This window comes from Capricornis sumatraensis, chromosome 6 (genome assembly GCF_032405125.1).
Source record: "Capricornis sumatraensis isolate serow.1 chromosome 6, serow.2, whole genome shotgun sequence".
In the NCBI taxonomy this organism is placed as follows: Eukaryota; Metazoa; Chordata; class Mammalia; order Artiodactyla; family Bovidae; genus Capricornis; species Capricornis sumatraensis.
Genome location: NC_091074.1, coordinates 33,087,545 through 33,110,076, shown reverse-complemented (window position 1 = coordinate 33,110,076; position 22,532 = coordinate 33,087,545). Strand labels below are relative to the sequence as shown.

At 44.9% G+C, this 22,532-nt stretch overlaps 1 protein-coding gene across 3 annotated transcripts in view; it reads right to left on the bottom strand.

The window, feature by feature from the left end:
* The window catches only part of SLC24A2 (solute carrier family 24 member 2), a 268,004-nt gene that overhangs the window by 31,272 nt on the left and 214,200 nt on the right, over nt 1-22,532 (bottom strand). For all 3 annotated transcript variants that reach the window (XM_068973561.1, XM_068973562.1, XM_068973563.1), the window contains 2 exons: nt 10,817-10,915; nt 7,551-7,669 (listed from right to left, as the gene is read on the bottom strand). In XM_068973561.1, the coding sequence (XP_068829662.1) occupies nt 7,551-7,669; nt 10,817-10,915 (218 nt within the window). The remainder of the gene's footprint in view (nt 1-7,550; nt 7,670-10,816; nt 10,916-22,532) is intronic.

Genomic DNA, 22,532 nt, shown 5'->3' with positions numbered 1-22,532 from the left:
CTGCTTGGATAATCTTGGGAGTCCTTATCAGAGCTAATTTATGGACCAATGTTCATTATGCAGTCTTTCTACGGAGCTTTAAAATCACAGCTATAACTTTAAATGACAACAAAAATGCATTTTAGTTTTCTTAAGAGAAATCTAAGATTACGATTATGTCCATCATCTTTCTCTACTCACCCTTTACTTAGTCACCCAAATATTTAAATCAGCACTATAAGAGCAGATCTTAAAACACCAGATTGAGTTTAGGTGAAGACTAATGCTAGGCTGGGAAGAAATAAGTTAGAGCTGAAATTCCAGAGGGAGAAAGGAAGGGTTTAATATAGTAAGATATTATTTAAGTTGTAAAGTGAGAAAAAAAGAAAAAATGGGCATTTTATTCATTATCTATCTAAATATCTATCTAGTTATCTATCTATACAAGTATGTGTGTGAGTGTGTGTGTGAGTGTGTGTGTGTGTATGTGTGTTCTCTTTTCCTAGGGATGTGATAATCTTAAATAAGTCTGTTTGCCCGCTGCTGCAACTAGGCAACTCTTAACCAAAGCAAAGACAATTTAGATTTCCCTAAGGGCAGAGAGAAGTCTTAGAGGCAAAATGAAATAAAAGCTGCAACATATAAAAAGCACAATACATGAAGAAAGAGTTAGATTTTCAGATTTCAGAATCTAAGAAATTTGCAAGGCCTTTCTCTTTCTCCCTTCCCACTGCGAGCAGGTATATAAGGAGTCTGGATGTGTTATGCCTGGAGGACCATGATACAGAAAGGCAGGCAGCTTCCCTGAGCACGCCGGCCATGTGCCATCACCTGGCTGTTGTCTGTTGCTGTTGTTTTTCAGTTGCTAAGTCGTGTCCAGCTCTTTGTGACCCCATGGGCTGCAGCATGCCAGTCTTCCCTGTCCTTCCCTATCTCCCAGAATTTGCTCAAACTCATGTCCATTGAGTTGGTGATGTCATCTTGGCAAAATTAAAATGTAAGAAAATGCTGGGTTCTGGGTGGGAGAGAATATATTTTAGAATTGTCTTTCAAACGTGGATAAACTCTCAACATTGAAAATTTGGAAGGTTGGTAAATTCTCAGTGACAGCTCAACTCAGTTGTGTTAGAATCAACAGCATTCTATCAGCAGGCCTTGGGAGAAGATAATTAGCACTAAGTCATTTGAGAAGTCAAATTTTTTCTTGGCTCCACAAAATTTACAAATGAAGCAAAAAATCTCCTGCAAAGGGAGACGAAGTGCTCACAGAGTGCTCTTTTAGAGTGCTCTTCATTGGCAGTGTAAAGTCCGGACATAAGGAAGTTCTCAGAGATGAGGTATCAATGTAAAATTTTTTAGTTCACTTGTAAATATGGTTCTGCAAACAGCAGGTTCATTCGATGAGATGGGTTAAACTCTCAGAAGAGTATCAGTGGTGAGTGTGTGGTGTGTGGGCTCATCGTTTCCATTAATAAAGTCGGGAGGCACACCTCATTCCTCCGGGAGCTTGATAAAAATACAACTGGGAAAGAAAGAAAACTCAACAGTAAAAAGGCACTGAATTCTTTGTGTGAAACTGTGCTTTAGGTGGCCCAAGTGTCCTGATTTCACACCTATTTTTCTGAGTCGAGAATCACAGCTCTAATTTACCCTGCTACTCAGTCATTCCAGCCTGGAAACTTTAGCATCACCCACAACTGCTTTTTCTGGTTCACTCTCTATGACTGATTTATTAACAAATGGTCTCAGTGCTTCCTCAGAAACAGCTCTCACATCCAGTCACTGTCAGCCACGCTACAACTCATAGTTGGTCTGAGGCCTTGTCATCTGGGCTACTTAACAGACATTTTAAAGAAAGTTTTACAAGTACTGCTAATAATGACAAATAGTTGTGCAGTGCTTATTGTTTGCCAAGAACTGTTCTATGAGCATTCTAGTCTCACAAGGATGCTGTGAAATAGGATAGTATCCCTGTTTCAGAGAGAAGAAAGATGAGAACAGAGAGGTTAAGTAACTTGTCCAAAGTCACACAGCTGGAGAGTGGCAAATCTTGGATTTGAACTCATGCGGTCTGTCTTCAGAGACTTTTCTCTTAAGGGACTAATGCACACTGTTTCTGTTTTAATTTAAACCATTACTGGTTTTAGTTGTTGCATTTTTTGGGAATAGATACAACAGTTAACTGGTTCAAAATACAAAAGCTACAGAAGGCTACGTACTGAAAAATGTATGCAGAAGTCTACCTTCCACCCCAATTCCTTACCGCAGACCGTTATTCGGTAGCAATCAGCCAGTTTCTTCAACAGAATCCAAAGCGAATGCTTCCACATTACTATGTTATTTCCTTCCTTTCTTCCCCTCTTACTAAGAGTACACTGGATGAGTTTGGCATGTTGCCTTTTCCACGTGACAGCATATATTGAAGATCATTCCATATAAGTGCATGAAGAGCTTCCTTGTTATTTTTTTCTTTCTCTTTTTCTTTTTTTGGGTAAAGACTACAGATGGTTGAAAAGAGGGGTGGGCAAGCTTTTCCTGAAAAGGGCCAGATAGTAAATATTTTAGGCTTTATGGGCCTTATGGTCTCTGTCACATATGCTGCTGCTGCTTTTATCTAAAGCTTCAAGAAGATAAAAACATTCTTATCTCAGGGGTCGTTCAAAAACAGGCTGCAGGCCAGATCTGGCCACAGATCACACCTTGCTAGGACTTTCCTGGTGGCTCAGATGGTAAAAAATTCGCCTGTTATGCAGGAGACCTGGGTTTGATCCCTGGGTTGGGAAGATTCCCTGGAGGAGGACATGGCAACCCTCTCCAGTATTCTTGCCTGGAGAATCCCCATGGACAGAGGAGCCTGGCGGGCTACAGTCCATGGGGTTGCAAAGAGTCGGACATCACTGAGCGACTAAGCACAGCACAGTTTGCTAATCTTTGCACCAAACGGGCTCTTGCCTTGCCACCCTGTAGCCTACCCTCCCTCACTCTGCCCCCTTCGTTGCCATTCAGAAAGAGCTCTCTTCCTATCTCACAGAGCTGATGCTGCCACTCCATGGCAGCTCCCTGCTTCCAGCAGGGGGATGGCTGTACTTCTCAGGCAGAGCCACAACGCCCTTCCTGATGCCCGTGTGTCTCCTCCCTTGCCATCCACTGCTCTGATCCAGGCCTCATCAGCTCTTCCCAACTCCTGCAGCCACCTCACTGCCCCACCACTGTCATCCACTTTCTTGCTGCACATCCGATCTCTACACCTCAGTGCAGCCTCTTGGATCTTTCACAGGTGCAACTCACACCTGGGAACCTATGGCAGCTTGTTGTTGCCCTGGAAGGAAGTCAACTTGCGTATCATGGTCCTCAAGGCAGGCCAGCCCTGCTGGGAGCTCACTGCCACCATCTTCCCTCCCTCTGCTCCCCACTCTCCAGGCACACTGGCTTCTCTGTTCCTCAAACAAGTCAAGCTCATTTCTGCCTCTGTGGGTGCTGTTCCCTTGGCCTGGCTTGTTCTTTTTTCCCAAGATTTTTATTTTTATTTGGATGTGGACTGTTTTTAAAGTCTTTATTGAATTTGTTGCAATATTGCCTCTGCTTCATGTTTTCTTTTTTCACTGCAAGGCACGTGGGATCTTAGCTCCCAGACCAGAGACTGAACTCGTACCCTTTTCTGCATTGGAAGGCAAAGTCTTAACCACTGGACCACCACAGATGTTCCAGCTGGCTTGTTCTTAAAAGTTCAGCCTCTGTTCAAATACCACTTCCTTAGTGAAGCTTTCCCTCACCTCCCAACCTAAAGGGGCCCCTCCACTCACCCTCCATTGAGTCACAAGGCTTTATTTTCTTCGTGGCCCCATTGCTGTCCATAATTATGTCTTGGTTTCCATTTGCAGTCTCTCTGCTCTGCTAGAATGGTCCCAAAATTCTGCTAGAATTTCCAAGGCCCAGCACATCGCCTAACACATACTGGATGAGCGCTGTAAAGTTTCTGATTCAACAATGGAAGAATTTCGGCCCAACACACTTCTCCAAGTGGATTTCTCCTCCCTCCTCACCTCACATTTCAGTCTTTAGTTTCTCCGGCCTTTTCACCAATCACTAACATGAATTTCCCTCTTAAGGGAACATGTCATCGCCTCCTTTTTTGAGCAACAAACTCCTACTCACTCATCAATGCCCAGCTCAAATATTACCTCTTCTTTTAAGGTTTTGCACTTTCCCTCACCTGGGTCTTCCTCTGGAAGGCTCCCAGAACACTTTGTATACACTTTCCTGACATATGCGTGAAGGTCACCCAGTTGTGTCAGACTCTCTGTGACCCCATGGACTGGAGCCCACCAGGCTCTTCTGTCCATGGAATTCTCCAGACAAGAATACTGGAATGGGTTGCCATTTCCTTCTCCAGGGGATCGTCCTGACTCAGGGATTGAATCTGGGTCTCCTGCATTGCAGGTAGACTCTTTATGTGACATACTGGGTCATAATTATTTACCTACTACAGATGTTTATTTATTTGCTTATCATACCCTGGATATACTCAAACATTATATACGCATATATTCTTTCCATATATAATTTTCATTTTAGCTACAATGAACATTTTACCTATAGGGAAGGGACATCTTGGACGCTACTTATATAGTAGGTATGGGCACATAGGGTTCCCTAGGGGCTCAGTGGTAAAGAATCCACCCGCCAGTGCAGAAGACACAGGTTCCATCCCTGGGTTGGGAAGATCCCCTGGAAAAGGGAATGGCAACCCACTTCAGTATTCTTGCTTGGAGAATCCCATGAACAAAGGAGCCTGGTGGGCTACAGTCCATGGGGTCACAAAAGAGCTGGACATGACTTAGCAACTAAAGGACAACAAAATGGGCAGTAATAAATAATAGCATTTAGCTCTGTGCTAAGAGCTCTATGAATATTATCTCATGTAACTCTCCTAATATCCCGAATGAGGCAGGTACTGTGATTATCTGTACTTTGCAGATGAGGAAACTAGAAGAAGGTTTGATAACTCTCTCTCTGAAAATCACTGCCAGGCTGTCCTGCGGGCAGCTGGTGGGGTGGCTCTCTGAAGGCCTGTGTGCCCTTGAGCTCTCAGTGTATCAGCATGGTGCACAAATCTGTCCTGTTACCTTGAGTGAGACCCGGGGACATAGCTCTGCTCAGAGAGGGGTTTGCTGGGGCTCTGTTAACCCCCTGCAGCAAGCTGCTTCTGTGTTCGGGGTATAGCTGTCCCTCTGCCAGCCAGATGGACAGGCATGGTGATGAGGGTGCCCTCTGCACACCTGTGACTGTGAGTCCCCAAGGACAGCCAGATGTTCTTGGGGCCTGCCTCCTTCTGCCACATGCTGCAGACATAAGGTGCTCTGCCAGCTCACCCTTGAGCTAATGCGAAGGGACTGTGGGGCTCTGGGCAGGAGGGCGAGAGCCTAGGAGGCAGAGGAGACAAGGGCAGAAGGAGCTGCCGTGTCTCTATTTTCCTTTAGTCATTCCCCCTGCCCCCTGCAGCTTTACTGAGGTATAACTGACAAATAAAAATTCCATCTATTTAAGGTGTACAAGGTGAAGATAGGTATACCTCATGAAAAACACAGCAAAGGAAACAACAGACAAATGAAAAGGCTACCTATGGAGTGGGAGAAAATATCTACACATCATATATCTGATAGGGAGCTAATAACCAAAATATATGAGGAACTCTGACAACTCAATAGCAGACAATGAATAACCCGATTGAAAAATGAAGGATCTGAGTAGATATTCTTCTGAAGGCAACAACATACAAATGGCCAACACACGCACCAAAAGGTGCTTGACATCTTTATCCTTTCCTTTAAATGAAGAAATGTTCTTTGCATGTTTCTTCAGGGAATAAAGGCAACAGGCAACAATGAGCAAATGTCTTCTAAGAAGCACAGACTTCCTCTGTTGCAGAGAGCGCGTCCCAATGTAAAGGAGAAGGGAGTGTTGGAATGGATTTGCTGTAGTCTGGCTTCATTATCAGCTTGTCGGGAAAATTCTGTCTAGAGAAGTAGGTCACAAACTTTAGGGCCATGCTACTCAAAAAGTGTGGTTCTTAGACCAGCCACGTCAGAATCACCTGGGAGCTCAAGATTGCTGCAGACTGGGTACCCCACTCTGGACCTGACAAACCAGACCCCGAATTTTAACAGAATCCTCCAGGAAATTCCTAAACACATTAAAGTTTGAGCAACACCGACTCAAGGGTAACTAGTTAAAAATGTAAATTTGGGACTCTATGCCTTAGAAATTCTGATTCCCTTGATGAGGGTGAGATCCAGAAATCTAACAAGCACCACCTACTTTTTTTTTCTGCTGACTTTTTTGAGCAACTGTGGTCCTGAGGCAGTAGAAACAGTACAGATTCTGTATTTAGACAGTCCTAAGGCAACAGTCCCAGTATTCTTGCCTGGACAATCCCCAAGGACAGAGGAGCCTGGCGGGCTACAGTCCATAGCGTCGCAGAGTCAGACACTCAGGATCAGCTCTAAGAAGCGACTTAGCACACACGCCCAAGATCAAATCTCAGCTCTAATCGCTACAAACCAAGTAATCCTGAATAACTGCTTCATCTTAAGCTTTAGCCTCCTCACTTATAAAACAGAGATACTAAATGTTTATACCTTCGGCTGGGAGGTTTAAAGTGATAGCATAGACAAAGCGCCTAGCGCTGAAGCCACGGCACACACAGTGTGTATAAATGTTAAGTATTGTAGCCGTTAGATCAAGCAGCTATCTAATGGTTGGAGCACTGAGTGGTGGACTGGACCACAGTACTGACCAACTTCAACTGTGGGGACAAAAAAGGCCAAAGGGGGTTAACCAAAGAATGACAGCTGTGGTTTCTCTGTTACTTAATCGTGGCTCTAAAGACACAGAGAGGATTAGACTGCAGCAGTGATCAAACTTTATCATCTATTAAAAATCCCCAGGGACGGGAGTTAAAATGATGATTCCTTGGATGTGTGTACAATACAAAATAAGTTCAGAAGAAAAAAGTGCTGATTCCTGGGTGCTGCTTCTCAGTGATTCCATTTCCCACTGGATCTGGGATATGGACCAGGGATCTGCATTTTTATCCCCAGGAGATTTGATGCATGACTCCTCCAGTCTCATTCTGAGAAACAGTGGCTTGGAGAATGCGTGTGTGCGTGCTAAGTCACTTCAGTTATGTCTGACTCTGTGCGACCCTACGGACCATAGCCCATCAGGCTCCTCTGTCCATGGGGTTCTCCAGGAAAGAATACTGGAGTGGGTTACTGGGCCACCTTCCAGGGGATATTCCTGAGCCAGGGCTGGAACTCACGTTACAGGTGGGTTCTTTACTACTAGTGCCACCTGGGAAGCCTGGCTTGGAGAATATGTGCACTTATATGATGAATGAAGAGTCTGATGCATGAGGTGCTCTGGCTGGTACCGGGAAGTACACACAGGGACAGATGACTCAGGGGTCCTCTGAGCTGGGAGCTAGGGCCTCCGAGGAGAATGCAGGTCTATGCTGTTATGCTAAAATATTGACTCACAACAGCCTGGAGAGCAATGAAAACCCGCTGTACCTGGGCGTCTGCAGCTTCGATGCTGTGGGAGAGATTTCCATTTTGTACTGGTTCCGAAGCATCACTGGAGGGTGTCATCTCCACTTCTGTGCTGGTGCTGTTTGGGAGCTCGATTTTTTCTGTGACAAAATTTAGACACACAGAAAGCAAGCAAATGGAGTCAGTGGAGGGTAAGAGCCATATTGAGAAGAACATCCTAACATGTTGGGCCAAGGGAGAAGGTAGTGGCATCCAAGGGGTGATAAGACCCAGGGCTGGGTTGTGCCAAATGTCTAGGATATTTTTGCCCCCTTGCCTTTCAGTGTACTCAGCCCTCCTCCTCTCTTTAATAGCTCCCTGGCATCCCCGCTGGCCTATGTCTGACCTTGAGTACCCTATCAACTCTAGGGGTATGCCTTCTCTAGACTTGGCAAACTTACCAACTTGCCATTTAAGAACATGAGCACGGACATTTTAAAACCAAAACCATACCCAGTCCCCACACTACTGTCTATACCCATGACCACATCCTGCAGAGATTTTCTTACGGCAGGATCTTTTCTACTGTAATTACATTCTAGAAAGGACATTTATTAGCTTGGGCTGCAGAAGACTCGAGTCTTAGGCTCTGCTCTGACAGAATCAGGTGGTCATCTCAGGCAAGGCCCCTCATTTCTGCAGAACCTTACCTATGCGATGAGGGGAATCAACTGGGTAACCTCTGAGGCCCAATACTTCTAGTTCTAATTCCCTCAGGCTCAGTGGGTGGAAAGTTCTAACAGGGCATTGGTGTTGTGGGTAGGGCAAACCTGGGAACCTGGCCTTCTCGAAATGCCTGGAGAATACTACTTAGGAGGTTCCACACTTGGGCATCCTATAGAAGACCAGGCAAAGGCAGGGAATGAACAAGTAATTGAGGTAAAAATCTGTGTCATTCCTGCCTGAGAAGCAACGCTTGACTAGAGTGACTCTCAGGTAATAGTTGAGTACTGGGGCTCTGGACACTGGGTATCACAGGCAGGCCTGGGTTCATACTCTGATGCTACTGCTTAAGCTGCGAGGTCCTTAGTATGTGACTTAGCCTCTCTGATATTCAGCTTCCTTATCTGTAAAACTGGGATGATGCAGATTTAGAGAATGAAATTATGGTGGCTGGGGGAAGGATGGGGAAAAGGGATAGTTAGGGAGTTTGGGATGGGCATGTCCACAGTGCTATATTTAAAATGGATAACCAACAAGGACTTTCTGTATAGTCTGTGGAGCTCTGCTCAATGTTATGCAAAGCCTGGATGGGAGGGGAGTTTGGGGAAGAATGGATACACGTATATGTATGGCTGAATCCTTTTGCTATTTACCTGACACTGTCACAGCTGTTTGTTAATCGGCTATACCCCAATACAGAAGCAAAAGGTAAAAAAATTGGGGTAATGATGACAATAGAACCACCACTAGCTGCTCTAATAACAATATGATCACAGGGTACCCCTGTAGAGGTTGCATAAGAAAATGAACCATGCTCTCAGCACAGTGCCTGGTACAGAGCGAGCAAAGAAGCAACATAAACTGTTCGGATCCACTTTACAGCACCTGACTTGCACTAGAAGATTTTTTTCCAGGGCTCAGAGGAACACCTGCAGGTGATCAGTGATCGGGCACCACTGAGGTTTTTTTGCCATGATTTCAGGGAGAGGGAAATATAAAGGGTTGCCCTCTGGCTGAGCTGGGTCAAGGCTTGGGACTTGTCAAGTCTAGGAGTTCGGCTGTGTGTGGTTAAGTGTCAGGGTCACCAGGAGAGCCAGAAAGCTCATCAGTTTCAGATGTGGGCAACTTCAGGCTGCTCAGAAAGCATTAGAGTGTTTCTAGAAACTTCAGAAAAACTGAACATTTCTATCACTGATAAAATTACTGGGAAATAATTTGAGAGTTATATAAAAATGGTTGAATTTGAAGGAGCCAAATTTTGGAAGTCACAGGGAATGCTATGTTTATTTTTGCATTCAGTTGTGGAATACAGAGGCATAAATACATTTGAATTAGGAAAGCCACTGAAACTCCAACTTCTTTTATCTTAGTAGTGATCCTGTTTTCATAATGATGTTCTGCTGTGTGTGATTGTCTGTTTTTTCCTAATATGCTTCGTTCAGTTGTTTAAACTAAAAAATACTCAGTACCTTAGGAAATACTAAATTTGTGTTTGTGTCTGTTAGCTGAGTTGATACAACTTTAGGAACAGCCTTTAATGACCAAACAAAATGGGATTCTGGGTCCCAAAGTGAAGTTAAGATGTGTAAGAACAGACATGAACACATGAGAAGAAGCGACTTCCCAGGAGTGAGAGCTAACATTTTAGTTTCTTTTAAGTTTTTTCCCCCCCGTACCCAATAGAATCTTGACTGTTTCTTGGCCAAAGATTTTTCCTGAAGCTAGAAGTCAGGAGAACAGAGGAGACATAAGCTCTTCCAAGGAATGTCATATATTTTGAGTGCAACACTGTTAAATTTTGTCTGCAGATAATTTTAGTTTCTTGGGCATCGTATATTGCATAGATCCAGATTAGGGTAAATTTAGTCTGAATTTAGAATTTGAGAGCTACATTAGAGTCACAGACTGGAGAGAAGGAACATTATGTTCCAAGTTAAAATAAGACCAGTAAATGTCACGATCTGGTCACAAAAGAACTCAGAAAAAGTCAACCAAAAGGAACCGGGGCTAGCTGCTGAATTCTTAAGAGGGGAGAGTCAGGGCCATCTTGCAGGGACCTGGGAACTCGGTTCAGGAGCAACCAAGTGAACATGTAGTAATTTGGTGGGAGTGATGCAGGAGATGTCATAGGTATAAAATCTGGTTACCAAGCAAGAACGTCAGAAAGGGTACTCTCACCTTTTGTCAAGTATTAAATGACAGGTCTGTGTGTCCTCTTTTTGTGCAAGCTCCCAAATGGAGTGATTTTTCTACTCCAGTGGAGATGTATGGTTAGGAGGTGGTATAAATTTATTTTAAAATTTTTTACTTATTTAACATTATTATTTATTTATTTTAGATGGCTCCTCATAGAATCATTTCACTCTTTTTAAAGTTCCCCTGGGAGTAGGTGACATATTGGGTCTGTTCATGCCCTGGACCCACCAGGGGAAGTGGGACTCTTTCGGATGTCAGAGAAAGGGCTGAGCGACGGGGTTCTGTGTCTGCACTGAGTCGGGGTGCCCACACTGGGTCCTGCTTCTCTGCCCGCTGCTTCATGCACTCCAGGAACGAACACCAGGGTACGGACATCTCCCCGTACTCACCCACGTGATTGGCAGCCCCGTTCTGCCTCTCGTTCTCATCCACCTGACATTTCTTCTTGGCAATCTTGTGGAGAATTGAAGCCTTTTCTCTGAACCTCCCTGAAGCAAGAGAAAGTAATGGAAAGGAGACGGGGTGAGAAGGACGAGAAAGAGAGAGGCTCCTGGCAAATGGTGAGGCTCTGGCAAAGCAGGCGCCTAGCTTTCTTAGCTAGGGTGTCGTCCAGTGGTGACCACTCCTTTCTGCCTAACTGAGAGGTCCTAGGACCTGCATGAAGAGTCCTTTCTTACCTTGTGGGTCCCTCAGCCCAGTTCTCTACTTGACAATCTCAAGCTGCTGGGTCACAGACAAAAGGTTTCCCTTGGAACTCTTTCCTCCCTCCCAATTGCTTACAAAAAACAAAACACCAGTCCTCACCAAAACTCCCTCCGTTGCTGTGACCCCGAAACAGGTCTAGACACAGAACCACTCTGGAGGCATGGCCATTTCTCTGGAATTAGATGCTCATCCCAGGATTGGCTTTTGACCGTGGAAAGCCAAGCCCAGGGGTCCTTTGATTTGACTCTCGTTTTCAAACGTATATTAATTAACACTGTGGTTTCTAAAGGAGTCGGGCGCATACATTGCAGTCATATTAGCTGAGTCAGCTGCAATGAAAGCATCAAGGAGGCAACTGATTGCATTTGGGGATTCAGGGCGCAAAAAGTAATGTCTGTGGGTGATGAGACGCTTAGGGAAAGGTTCTGGAAAAAATACCATTTTCAAAGTAATCGTTTTAAACAGCTGTACCACAAAAGTAATGCTTCATTTCTTCTCCATTACTGACATAATTAATGGGTAAATGCATGCAACAAGCACAGAAAAAAAAAAAAAAAAAAACATGCAAAAGTGTAGAGATTAGTGAAACATAGCACATTTTTCTTTCTTTTTTAATCCTTAATTCCCACCGCCCCCTCCCCCATCCCTTCCTCCTGGGATTATTCAAGGTACAAAGGAGCTTCATTTTAAACTAATTAATTATTGCCTACATTTAGATGAGTCCCTGAAAATACTGTAACTCCTACAATTTTCCCACTAGGCATTTGCGGTTGGCTTGGTTCTCTAGCAGGATATTAGCATGGGAGCTTATTCTACTTTTCTAGAACAGATCACAACCAAACCAAATTAGCCTCAAACTAGTTTCTCCTGGAGAGTCCATCCTCCTAGGATGGGACATGGCAGGTTGGCATCCCCCCCCCGCCACCCCGTGGACGCAAATCCAGGGGAGTGGTCATAGAGCTGACTTGTGCGGTTGGCTGGGAACGACAGAAGCAGTAAGCTAGAGACGGACCAGCTGACTTCAATGGTGAAGGTGACGCAGGAGAAGCTCCTTCTGCTCAAAAGCTCTGTTAGCCTTAAATCTAGATGCCTGCTTTCACAAGGCAGCCTCTAGGATGTTGGTCCCTTAGTCTAGGTAATGAATGTGCCCCGCTGGACACATTCTTCAAGGAAACAGGAAGAGGAACATTACACAGGAAAAAAGTAGGTCAGTATGTGGCCTGGGTTGCATAAGGAATGAGAAAGAAGGACAAAGTGATGGACATGATGTGCCCCTTGAGGGACAGTGAAGGTCAGCTGGAGGGTATTTACCATGCTGGAGGGTATTCTGCATTTAGCTATTTCTATTTAATCGCCAAGGAAAATCTGGGGAAGAAAGAGGGGAAGGAAAGAAGTCTGGGGACTAGGAGGAGGAGGAGATAAAAGGGAATAAGAACGGAAAGAAAGAGGAGAGAAAAAGAAATAATTCAATAATGAGGAGGAAGGCAGGGAGCTGGGACTGTCTGGAGGTTGCCCAGGCAGCATGGTTGGAAGACACTTTCCTGTCTTATTTGGGGACTAGGTGGATGGATAACGGAGAGTGATTCTCAGCATTTGGCAGCCTGAAGCCTAAGGAGGGGTACTACTTGTGTAAGACGACTCTAAGAAGTCCTTAAATCATCTGCTGAAAAGCCAAGAAGAGGAAAAGGGAGGTTCTGAAATGTTATAGAAGATGATGCTTCTACTAATAAAGCCACTCTGTGGACTCAGGGTCAGTCTTTGAACTTAGAACAATCTGCAGCTGTATGATCAACCATGGCTATTTAAAAATTATATATAAGATAATAATAAAATGAGAGAGCATTCAGAAGAGGAAACAAGCTTGGGGAAATAAAACCTGAAATAAACCAATCCAAGTCAAGCCCCAAAGTCATGAATCGTGGCGGAGAAAATCGCTGATAGTTAATCACATGTTGTGTATGGTTCCAAGGATCTTTTTGGAGCTCAGATGAATGCCAGAGACAGAGAAGAACAAAAGGGCCCCCACAGCATGGAGGGGTGCGGCCGCTCCCTCTGCCAGGAAACATCTTTCAGAAAAGGGCTGGCCACTGTCACTCGGAGGCTGGTTTCCCCAAAGTCTCTAAAGGAGGAGTACGAGAGGAGCGGAGAACTGGGATTTCTCAAAATATTTTCGGAGACCAGCGAGGGTTTTGTAGGCTGTGTGCATCCCTCTTCCCACTGCCACAGCACCTCAGGTTTTCTGTGTTACGGAAAAGTGGGACAGACTGACCTGACCTGTTTCCTCTTGGGGTTCAGCCCTTGGGCAGAGGCTGCCTGGGGAGCAGCTCTCGTCCACCCACCACTTCTACTTCTTTAATAGAACTTCTGTCCCAGTTTGCAGGAGCTGGCTGCCATTCTGCTGTGAGGGTGCTGACAACAGCGGCTCCAAGGCCTAAAATTTTCCCTTTTCAGAGACTGGTTTCTAGAAAAGCAGCAGTGGGAGGCCCACCTTCAGAACTTAGCACACAGGGGAATTCCTTGAGGGTGCTGGAGCAGACTCGCCAGGAAGGCACCCTCATTCCAGCCCCAGGACACCCCTGGGATCGCCACGGGGCACCTTCTGAGAGAAGCTGTGACGATGAGGCTGGCAGGACAAGACGGAGCACAGAATGTGGTTCTCAAAGGGGCCCTCTGGGTGTGCGGGTCAGGAGGACTGGCCCCTTCAGGACCTGTTCAGCCTGAAGCCACAAGCTGAGAGATCACCCTGCAGTGTGTGCGTGCGTGTGTGTGTGTGTGTTGGGAACAGCACAATATCGTGGTTAAAGGGATATGATCTGGGATTCATTCCCAGGTGCTCAGTGGTAAAGTGGTTCCTGGCAAAGCAGGAGACGTAAAGAGACTCAGGTTTGATCCCTGGGTTGGGAAGATCCCCTGGAGGAGGAAATGGCAAACCTGCTCCAGTATTCTTGCCTGGAGAATCCCACGGACAGAGGAACCCAGGGGTCGTAAGAGTCAGACACGACCAGGCAACTTAGCATGCACGTGGATGTGTTTTGAGGCAGCAAGGCCTGGTTTAAGCCCCAGCTCTCTCCCTGGCTCTGCTAGGTTAGAGTTGATAAATCCCTGAATATTTCTGAGTTTCAGTTTTTCCGCTTGTTAAATAGGGATGCTAACCACTGACTCCTGAGTTAAATGCAGGGCTTAAGTGAGAAAATACCTATAAAGGGCTGCCCACAGCACCTGGCATTGGGAGAACTCTGTAAACAAGAGGAAAAAGAAAACCCAACAAACAGCTCAGGGGCAAGGGTTACATGGCCCTGTGCTGCGTTAGAAGAAGCCTTGGCATCTTCTCGTCTCTCAATTAGAGGTATCTGACCTGACAGTGTAAGCATCCCGCGGGGCCTTGCTGGATTGGTGTTTGGTTTTCTGTGATTCCTCCAAAGTCAGTTCCAAAATTGATTAGAAGGATCACTTTATATCTCCTTGAAATTGAGAAGGTCAAGGTGAGGGAGCTGGCCCTCTGTGTTTTAAACTCTGATACCTTTGTGATCTTCAAATGGAAAGACAGTGATTAGCTTTCTCCCATCACCTGTGAGGACAGAGTGCCAGAAGGGCTGTCGGTATTGCACAGTGGATTTGGGGTGGCTCCAAAGAGTTTCCTGAAGCACCAGGGCTTTGCCTCCTCTGTGTCTCAGGCTCAGAATTCTAAAATAGCAATAATGAACAGAACACCCAGCTCACACAGTTGCTGGAAGACTTACTGGTTTAAGACACATCAGGTATTTAGATGGCCCTGACATACAGTCAATTACTCAGAAAGGGTTGTTACTATTATGGAAGTGAATGCAGGATCTTCACCCCATAAATTACTGAAGATGAAAAGCTTGATATTTAAAATAGAATGGAGGCTTAGCAGCCTCTGGTGCAAGAGACCTTGGCCGTAAAGGCACCACTTTCATTGACTATTTTAGGCATGGATTCCACGTTGGCATAGGGGTTGACATGGACAGATCTAAGAAAAACAACTGTAACTGTGTGCCTAGGGATAAAGGAGACATTTTTGAGCAACTTTTCAAGGTGAGTGAAGGAGTGATTTTCAACATGTTTTAAGGAGACTTTAAAAAAATATACGCTGTTGCGTGTGAACCTTTAAAGTATATTTTTATATAGTGACAGATATTTGTATACTTAAAATCTTAGAAATAGCAAACTCGGCTCAAATCGTGAGGCACCTACGTCAAAACCTAGTACACAGTTTTAATATAGTTTAGCTTGGTCTGAAATTTGCAAAAGAAAACCAGCTGAGTGTTCTCAGGGGAGTGTGTGTTGAGGGGGTGGTAGGGACGCGTGGGAGGAAAAGATCAAAGCAGAAGGGCTTATTATGAAGAAGAACAAATTTTGGAAAAACAACCAGGCATCAAAATCCTCAACCGATCTCTCTGCCATAATGCAGGAGCTCCAGGCTGTGTCGCAAAATCACCTTTGGAGGTTCTGTTTCCTCCAAGGTAAAGCATTTTACTTTTGTTCTGCCGTTGATTAATGAAAACAGCCCCTGGAAATTCCTTCACATCCTTCCCACCAAGTCATCAGCAGCGCCCTGACAGGAATGCTTTGGGCTGGAGATGAGATTAGCTCCTGGCTGCCATAGAGCATTCTGAGCCCCAGCAACACGGAAGGGACAGGACCAAAGAGATTTATAGATGTAAAGGGAGTGGCCACACACACCTCGGCAAACAGACCTTGGTTTGGGAGAAGAAAAGGAAAAATGAAACAGGAGGGAAAACTCAGTGTGTTTGAAATTATTTTTTGTGTTTTCAGTTCTGCCTTTCCTGTCTCTGTCTTTGAAGTTCATGGCTTGGCTGGCAGCTTAAAAAGCAACAGGGCACCTGAACTTTCCTCCTGTTTAATCCTCTTTTTTTTTTTTTTTGTTCTGGAATCAGAGACTCAGGTCAGGCAGCCAGGTCATCGTGACTCTGAGAAGCACTATGAAAGCGATGTGGCAAAGAGCAAACGCTGACCCTTGGGGTCACTGTGGGTTCCTCTCTTTCTCTCCTACCTCACAAGCTATCTGTCAGCAAATCTGGAGTCTCTGCTTTCAGCGTATTTCAGAACCTGACCACTTCTCGCTCCCCGCCTCCCTGGGCCGAGCAACAATCCTCTGGCCTCCCGGCCAGTCTCTCTTCCACCATGTCTTCCCGGTCCCCTGGGCTGGTCTTATCCCAGGGTCATTAGTGGTCAGGTGACGCCACTCACTCCTCTGTGCAAAATCCTGCAGGGGATCCTTAGGGAAAAATGAAAACCAAAGTCTTGCCAATGACCTGGAAGATTCTGTCCCGTGAAGCTCACCTCGACCCTCCTGCCTTGTCCCCTCCCCCTCTCCGAGCTTACTCTGCACCAGCCACGCTGGCCTTCTTGCTGTTCTGGAAAACACTGCGCTCTCTCCACCTCAGGGCCATGGCCTTTGCTGGTCCCTCTACCTGGAATGTTCTTCTCCCAGAGATCCATGGGCTCCACTCTCTCAACTCCTTCAAGTGCTGATTTGTTGTTCATCGCTGTTCAGTCGCTCAGTTGTGTCCGACTCTTTGTGACCCCGTGGACTGCAGCACGCCAGGCCTCCCTGTCCTTCACCATCAAGTACTGATACTTGTTTACAAATGTCACCTTCTCATTGAAGCTGCTCTGAGCAGCCTATTTAAAGGTGCAGCTTTTCTCTCCAGCACTTGCCACCCTCAGCTTATTTTCTCTAAAGCATTTTCCACCACCTCATTCACTGTATCACTATTGCTATTGATTATCTGCTGCTTCCCATTAGCAGTCAAGCTCTGTGAGGGTAGGAATTTTCATCAGTTTTGTTCACTGCCGTATTGAGCCCCAGTGGGGCTCAATCGATCCTTGTGTTTGTGGTTTCCAGGCACGCTGATCAAGTTCTCACAAGCTTCCTATTGGCTAATAGGCCAAAGTAAATCCTTTCAGGTCCACTCAAGCCCCGCGCCCCAGTAGGGCTAAGGGTCCATATATAGAGCCCCAGGAACTGTCTGAAGTAAAGAGGAGAAAATAGGGTGGACCAAGTTCATGTTGCAGAAGTGAAATACAGAGGGGCACCCAGTTGCCTCCCTTCTGTCCCTCCTCCCCCCGATCAGGTCCCCAAGGTGGGCACTGCAAGGAAGAGGAGGCAGGTGCAAGAGGAAGCGCAGTGAGCACCGCAGAGAGTACAGTAGGCAAGCTGAGCTCTGGCTCCTCCTTGTATGAAGATACTCCTCATTTGTCGAGGCCTAATGGAAGGCATCACCCACTCAATGGACATGAGTTTGAGCAAACTATGCGAGACAGTGAAGGACAGGGAAGCCTGGCATGCTGTAGTCCACGGGGCCACAAAGAGTTAGACACGACTGAGCGACTGAACTGAACTGAACTGAAGGCCAGACCCGAAGTCTCTCTACTGATACCCACGTGCTCCTTCCCAGGTGGAAATCTACCCACTGCTCTCAGGGCATTTTGTACTCATCACAGCCCTTATTTCAGCTTGCTGCCAGCCTCTCTGCTTTCCCCGCCAGAGGGCAGGCTTCTCGGGGGCGGGGACCTCCTCTCAGCCATCTGTGTATTTCCCTATGCCTCCACAAGTGTCTTAGAGTCAAGCTTGGCACATCTCATGCACTCACTGAATTATAGTGAAGCTTTCCCTATATCAGCTCCCCAGGGAAGTCTGAGCTTTTTTTCCAAGTCAGTACAGGTCACAACCAATCTTCCTCTCTGCAAATATTAACCAAGCCTGTGCTATGAATCAGGCAATTTTTGATAATAAGATCCATCTGGTGCCCTTGTAGGGTTCACAGCCTGGAGCCAGAGAGACAAGAAACAAGGACTTAAGATTCATGCTCTAACAGTGGGGGCCTTCTCCAGAGGGCATGGAAACTCAGAGAATAAAGTTCGAAAATACCAGACACTACTTTGCAGCGTGGGCAAGTAAGATCCACTTGCATTCCACAAACTGTCCTTCTGGGGCAGCTTATTCATCTAATAGCATCTGGCCTGATTTTTATTCTTAAAAGCAAAATATTAAAAATAAAAGTCTTGTCCTGCATAAGAACATAGAGTTTACTTATTTATTCTAAATCTACTTTTGAGATACAACCCTCAAGTTATTCTAATTTTTGCAAACTATCATGTAAAACCAATTATAAGGTTCCATTGACATGAATGGAAATCAAACTAGTATTGTAATAAAGTAATTTATAAAGCATCTTTAGTAAATATTTTGTGAATGGACCACATAATAAAGATGATTAACATAATTTAACTGTAGTATATTTACAGGCATAATCATAGGACTAGTTCCTGTAATTAATAAGAATATTTACATAATCTCAAGCTGTGGCCAAACTCATCATATAATGAAATGAAACAGCCTGATTTCCTTATTAAGGCTTTTAAAAATAATTTCCTGTAAGAATGACCTTTGGAGTCACCAGTAAGGCTCAGATCTGTCCAGGTGTGAATTGGTTCTGTCATCTCTCCTAATGGGGTCACCTTATCACTGGAAATAGGGTGCCTTCCTAAATATTTTGGAAAATTTCCAGTGTACTTAATGAAATTCTGTCCTTCAATCCCAATTTCTTGCCTTTTCAGGGACTTTGCCTAATCCGTCATCTTTAATCCTTCCCTTTCCCCTCAGCCTATCACCATGCTTAAGTCCTTCAACGTGGCAGCCCTTCTCTCAACTCCAGCTATCCTACGGGCACTGCTGTCACTTGCTGTCTCTTTATGGCCAAACCTCTGGAAAGGTCAGTCTGTGTGGTGCCCCTGCGTCTTTAGGGCTCCTTTGGTCACTTCTTAACTCTGCGTCTGCCATTTGTCAGCATTTCACCACTGAACCTGTCCTCGGCCACTTTTCACTTCCATGTGCCTGGCTCTCTTAGTGGCATCTGGTATTCCTCATTCCCTTCCTTGAAATCCCCTTCGATGTTCAAGGACCCCATATGTTCAATGTGCCCTATATGTGCCACCACTCCCCAGGGTCCCTTCCTCACATTCTCCTAAGGGACCCAATGGATCACTGCCCGACTACTGATGATTCCCACATTTGGAACTCTGGTCCGGGTCTTCTCAGCCAATGGACTTCTGAATATCACCACTGGGAAGTCCCTCTCATGGTTAAACTCAATGTGCCCCAAACTTCGTTATATCATCTTCCTTCCTAGGAATCCGCTATTTTGCTTGTATTTTCTGTTGGTGATTTCCTCACTCCCTAGGTTTTTCAGTCACCTTAGAGGTCCTCCTCTCCCTCATATCCAGTGAACTGCCAAGTCCTTTTGAGTCTACCTTTGAACAATCAGATCCAACCTTTCCTGCCTGGATGTCGGTTATCGCCTCTTAATTGATCTCCCAGCTTTTAATCGCACTGCCTGCATCCTTATACTTTACCCTTCGCATGACTTGGAATGTGTGCTCAGTCGTGTCCAACTCTTTGGGATCCTATGGACTGTAGCCTGCTAGGCTCCTCTGTCCATGGGATTTTTCACGTAAGAACACTGGAGTGGGTTGGCATTTCCTCCTTCAGGGGATCTTCCCAACGCAGGGATCAAACCTGTGGTTCCTGCATTGGCAGACAGATTCTTTAACATTGTGCCACCTGGGAAGCCCTATGGCTTGGAATGCTGTTTATTTGTTTCTAAAGACTCTGCTTTATGCATCTCTTCTTTCAGGAAGCTTTTCTCGAGTCCCTTTCCTGGGCTGGCAAGGTACCTAGGTACCTTTCTCTATCACAACCCTCTGATACCTATGCCATCATGGCAGTTCTCATAGAAAGCCAGAGGTGTTTTATTCACTCTCTCTCCAACTAACCTGTGGGCCCCTCAAGACAGGGATGATTCTTGTCATCTGTCCCCCCAGTACTTACATCGTAGACTGGTCCTCAGTGTTTCTGAACGTGATAACATTAACACAAACAACAAAGGGAATCTTACAGCATGTGGGCATGCATGCATGTGTGTGTGCTTGTGTGACGTGCTTGGAGTTCTTGCTGTTTGCAAATCTATTTGAAATTTACATTCTTTTGGTGAGTAGAAAAAGGAGGATCCAGAAACACACTGCAGGAAACTCACCAGACTCACTTCTTGGTTAATGTAGAGATTAAATCTCCAAAGTCTAATTGTGTTTACAGTTAATGACTGTCTATTTTGAGACTCTCTCTGCCTTTTTTTTTTTTTAAGATAATCTAATCAAGTTCAGGCAAAACTGGGATTTTACAAATAAAAAAACTCGCAGCAGGTATTGGACGGCAAAATATGATGTTTCAGGCATGGAGTCAGTTTACTGACCTTAGCTGGGGCTGACATGGCTTGAGAGCTACTATTCTTCATCATTTTGGGCCAACTGTTTTATTATTTTAGGAGCTTAATTTTCTGAAGAGTTCTCTCCTGGATACACAGATACAAATGGCTCCCATAAACATTCGCAAAGGGGTTGTGTGATCTGTTTTGGAGTTCTGAGCCAGGCAGGGGCTGCCAGATAGAAGGTTTGAATGTCTCTCCCCTGTTCCTATGCCTTCACCCTCTGGATATCTAAGAGATAAATGGGTAATGAATTGCTTTACTGAGACAGGCTTCAAATCCAAGATTTGCCAGCATCCAGCCCCACTACCAGCTAAGGGGTAGAAAAGAGGTCTTCGGAGTCAAAGCTCATATATTGGGTATGTCTTTCTGCCAATGGTCTGTGACACTGATGTATTCATTTGGGCAGTTTTGATTTGTTCACAGCAGTTGGCAAATAGTAGGTACTCAACAACTATTTGTTGAAAGGTTACTCTGACTTGTATTGATATATAAAAACCAGATTTTAGATCTGGCTAACATTTATTCTGTAGTAGCCAGTGTTTCACATAAACACATCCTCTCCTGTTACCTGGATCTCATGTGTTGGCAAATGGTCGGTTAACTTATGTTCTTCTTCTTCTTTTTTTTTTCTTTTTGAATCCTCAGCTTTACATTGTAAACTGGTGCCTGTCAATCTCATTTGAAATGTGGGTTTGTAACAGAAGTGGCAGGACCTGCTGTGGGTTCTTAATTAAATGGGACTGAAGGTTTAGTGGCCCATGACTAAGACAGGATGATTCAGTTCATTTCAGATTTAATCAAAAGAGAAACTTACCATGCTTAATTGAACATGCCAACTTCTGGTATAACAGAGTTCCACTTTTTTTTTTTTAAAGAGAAAGCTTCACAGAGGTGGGAAATTATTAATTTATAATAACAATATTCAAGTTTGACTGATGAAGGTGACTTAGCATTTTCAGCTCTGGGGATGTCAGAAACAGACAAAAAAAAAAATATCCATGATTCACTTCTGCTGCCACTTAACACTTTCTAACACATGTGATGTGGCAAAATCTGCCTTTACTTGCCAGGTCCAATCTTTCTGCTTTTACTGCTGATGGTTTAGATCATGAAAATAAGATGCAATGAAGTTTGAAGAGCTGGATGTATTCTAATGAGAAGACGTCCTTGGTTCTGGTTTTCAGGAAGACCATGAATTTATCCACTCAACTGATTTGATCTTTCCTACAGATCTGATGCCAGTTTCTAGTTGGTTAGTTTGGTTATGCACACGCATTAGGCAGCTGTCTTCCTAAGATCCAGCCCCAGGGAGAGACTTGTAAGAATACATCTCTAAAAAAGTAATGTGGTTAATAACCGTTGAGTTAAATCTGTTTGTCTTTTGGAGAAGGCCCAGCCTTAACAGAGAGTATCTGTTCAAGTGCCCAGAAACATCATCCGGTTATGGAAAGTTGGACCGAATGACTTAAACCATCAACCTAGAATGAATGAAACATAACATGGTGCTGGAAATGGTGTCGTGCATAACAGAGCTGCCCTCATAGGTAGCTGGGAGGGAGAAAGGTAACCTGCAGGGACCTTGGAGTTTCTATAGGGATATCAATGATCATGAGGCAAGAAGCATACATGCTGGGGTGGAAATTGGATATTCTGTGTGGGAGGAATAGCCTTGTCACTTCATTTGGAAAGGACAAAGACTTCCATCAGAACTCCACCCTGGATTTCACTCAACTTTAGTAAAAACTTGGGTTTCTCAAACAAGTAAATCAGAAGCTAGTTACCTTGCAAAGGCTCATCTGCTCTGTAAAGAAGTCAGCTTGAATCTCTGTTCAAAGGACTTATTTCAATTTGTTGTTTAAGGCTCATGCCTTCACTGTGAGTAGGAGTGTAAATTGATGCAATGTCTTTGGAGGGCAATTTGGCACTACCTTTCAAAGTTTAAAATGTGTATGTCCTTTGATCTGTCATTTTTATTTCCAGAACTTGATTTTGTATGTTTGTTTATACTTCAAAGGGCTTCCCAGGTGGCACAGTGGTAAATAATCCACTTGCCAATGCAGGAGACACAAGAGACACAGGTTTGATCCCT